Source organism: Hipposideros armiger, unplaced genomic scaffold (genome assembly GCF_001890085.2).
Source record: "Hipposideros armiger isolate ML-2016 unplaced genomic scaffold, ASM189008v1 scaffold_381, whole genome shotgun sequence".
Classification (NCBI taxonomy): Eukaryota; Metazoa; Chordata; class Mammalia; order Chiroptera; family Hipposideridae; genus Hipposideros; species Hipposideros armiger.
Window position 1 is genome coordinate 13,824 of NW_017731731.1, and position 1,799 is coordinate 15,622.

General features: G+C 43.0%; 1 protein-coding gene across 1 annotated transcript; it reads left to right on the plus strand.

Annotated features, from left to right (window-relative positions):
• The first annotated feature begins 579 nt into the window (after positions 1 to 579).
• On the plus strand, positions 580 to 1,018 carry LOC109393512 (60S ribosomal protein L30-like). The gene has a single exon (XM_019662816.1). The coding sequence runs from the start codon at positions 643 to 645 to the stop codon at positions 988 to 990; it is 348 nt and encodes a 115-aa protein (XP_019518361.1). The 5' UTR covers positions 580 to 642; the 3' UTR covers positions 991 to 1,018.
• Positions 1,019 to 1,799: the final 781 nt, after the last annotated feature.

Here is a 1,799-nt window from a genome sequence, read left to right on the forward strand (position 1 = left end):
TAGAGGCCTGGGTGCTAAACACCTGGGCAGATTACCTAATTAGATGACAGAAACATACACAGTTGTTCGTAGGTAATTATTTTAACTTTCCCTGCTTGGTTGGTACTGAACACATGGATGAAAAAGACACCCTTTCTCCCCTACGAACCGCAAAGCATCAGCTCGTGGGCAAGGCAGCTGGTACTGCTGCTGCCTCCTAAACAATGCTGAGTCCTGTTTTTGGTGAATANTAATTTGCTGAAACTATGAGATAGATTCCTCGATCTGGGTCTGAGCAGATTTTGATCTTGCCGCCAAAGGCAGAAGCAGAAGCAAGAGATAGTCTACAGAAAGAGAGGACGGTGAAATCCACCCATGGCACAGCTCATGCATTCACATATAAAACATAACGTGATGGACAAGTGTTTGACCCCACAAATGTGAAGCACCGAGAAGGCCAACGTTCAGCTGCGCCGGGCCAACAAGTTTAGAGCAAACCAACAGCATGACAAAGACTGAAGTGAAGCTATAGTAGCAAAGTTAGATTATATTATTTTACCCACAGATACTTTAGTATAGAAAAAGGAAGACTTTTTTTCTTGCTCCCCGGCCATCTTAGCGGCTGCCTTTGGTTGGGGACCGTCCTGCGTCTAAGGCAGGAAGATGGTGGCCACAAAGAAGACGAAAAAGTCACTGGAGTCGATCAACTCTAGGCTCCAACTTGTTATGAAAAGTGGAAAATATGTGCTGGGGTACAAGCAGACTCTGAAAATGATCAGACAAGGCAAAGCGAAACTGGTCATCCTTGCCAACAACTGCCCAGCCTTGAGGAAATCTGAAATAGAATACTACGCTATGTTGGCCAAGACTGGTGTCCATCACTACAGTGGCAATAATATCGAATTGGGCACAGCGTGTGAAAAATACTACAGAGTGTGCACACTGGCTATCATTGATCCAGGTGATTCTGATATCATTAGAAGCATGCCTGAACAGACTGGTGAAAAGTAAATCATGCAAAATTTTTCTTTAATAAAACTGTCCAAACTCGGTTTAAAAAAAAAGAAGACTTTCTTTTTTCTAACATAACAATGTAGGACAAAGACAATTTACTTTGGAAACTGGCTCGTGGACTGATGCTAATTCCAGCATTATTTTGTCATGATTGACTTGCTATTTGGGACACACTTCCCCATTCAAGAAAAGTGGATATATTAACTATTCTATTTGTATAATTTGGGACTGTATTTTAAAAAAGGGATTTATTTATTCAACAAATATTTGCTAATTCCTAATACAAGCCCAGAATGTGCTATGCCCTGGGGACTGAGAGACAGAACACCCCAGGGTTGGAGGAGATCAGGCAAATCTGCCTGATACAAATACAGCTTGATCCGCTCTTGGGCTGAGGTGTGTGGGGGTTGCTTTGTGTCCGGGAGATATTTCTTTTGGCCACAATTTAAAAAAGGAATCTTGATCCTGGTCAAACTTGAAGTGTAATTAATTAATTTGGGATATGTAATATACAGCCCATTATAGGTGTCTATAGGTTTATCACAAACCAACCAACCAGCCAAGGGAGGTGTCTTTCTTGATGCATGCAACTTCAATGAAAAGACTTGACTTGTTTCTTTCAACTTCCCCCCATACAGTATACACATTTTCTCTGCTTTGGCAGCAGAAAAGTTAAAAGGAATTCTGTTCCCGGAAGTAAGGGAAGAGCGAGAGAAGAAACGAGGGGTTAGGTGGGTGGAGAGGAGGAAAGGCTGGGAGGAGGCAGGGCAGACACCAGCAGGACCGTCACCGTGAGGGCCTCCCCN

Bases quoted from the DNA above. Each gene is read 5' to 3' on its own strand.
- LOC109393512 (XM_019662816.1), top strand. From the start codon at position 643: ATGGTGGCCACAAAGAAGACGAAAAAGTCACTGGAGTCGATCAACTCT.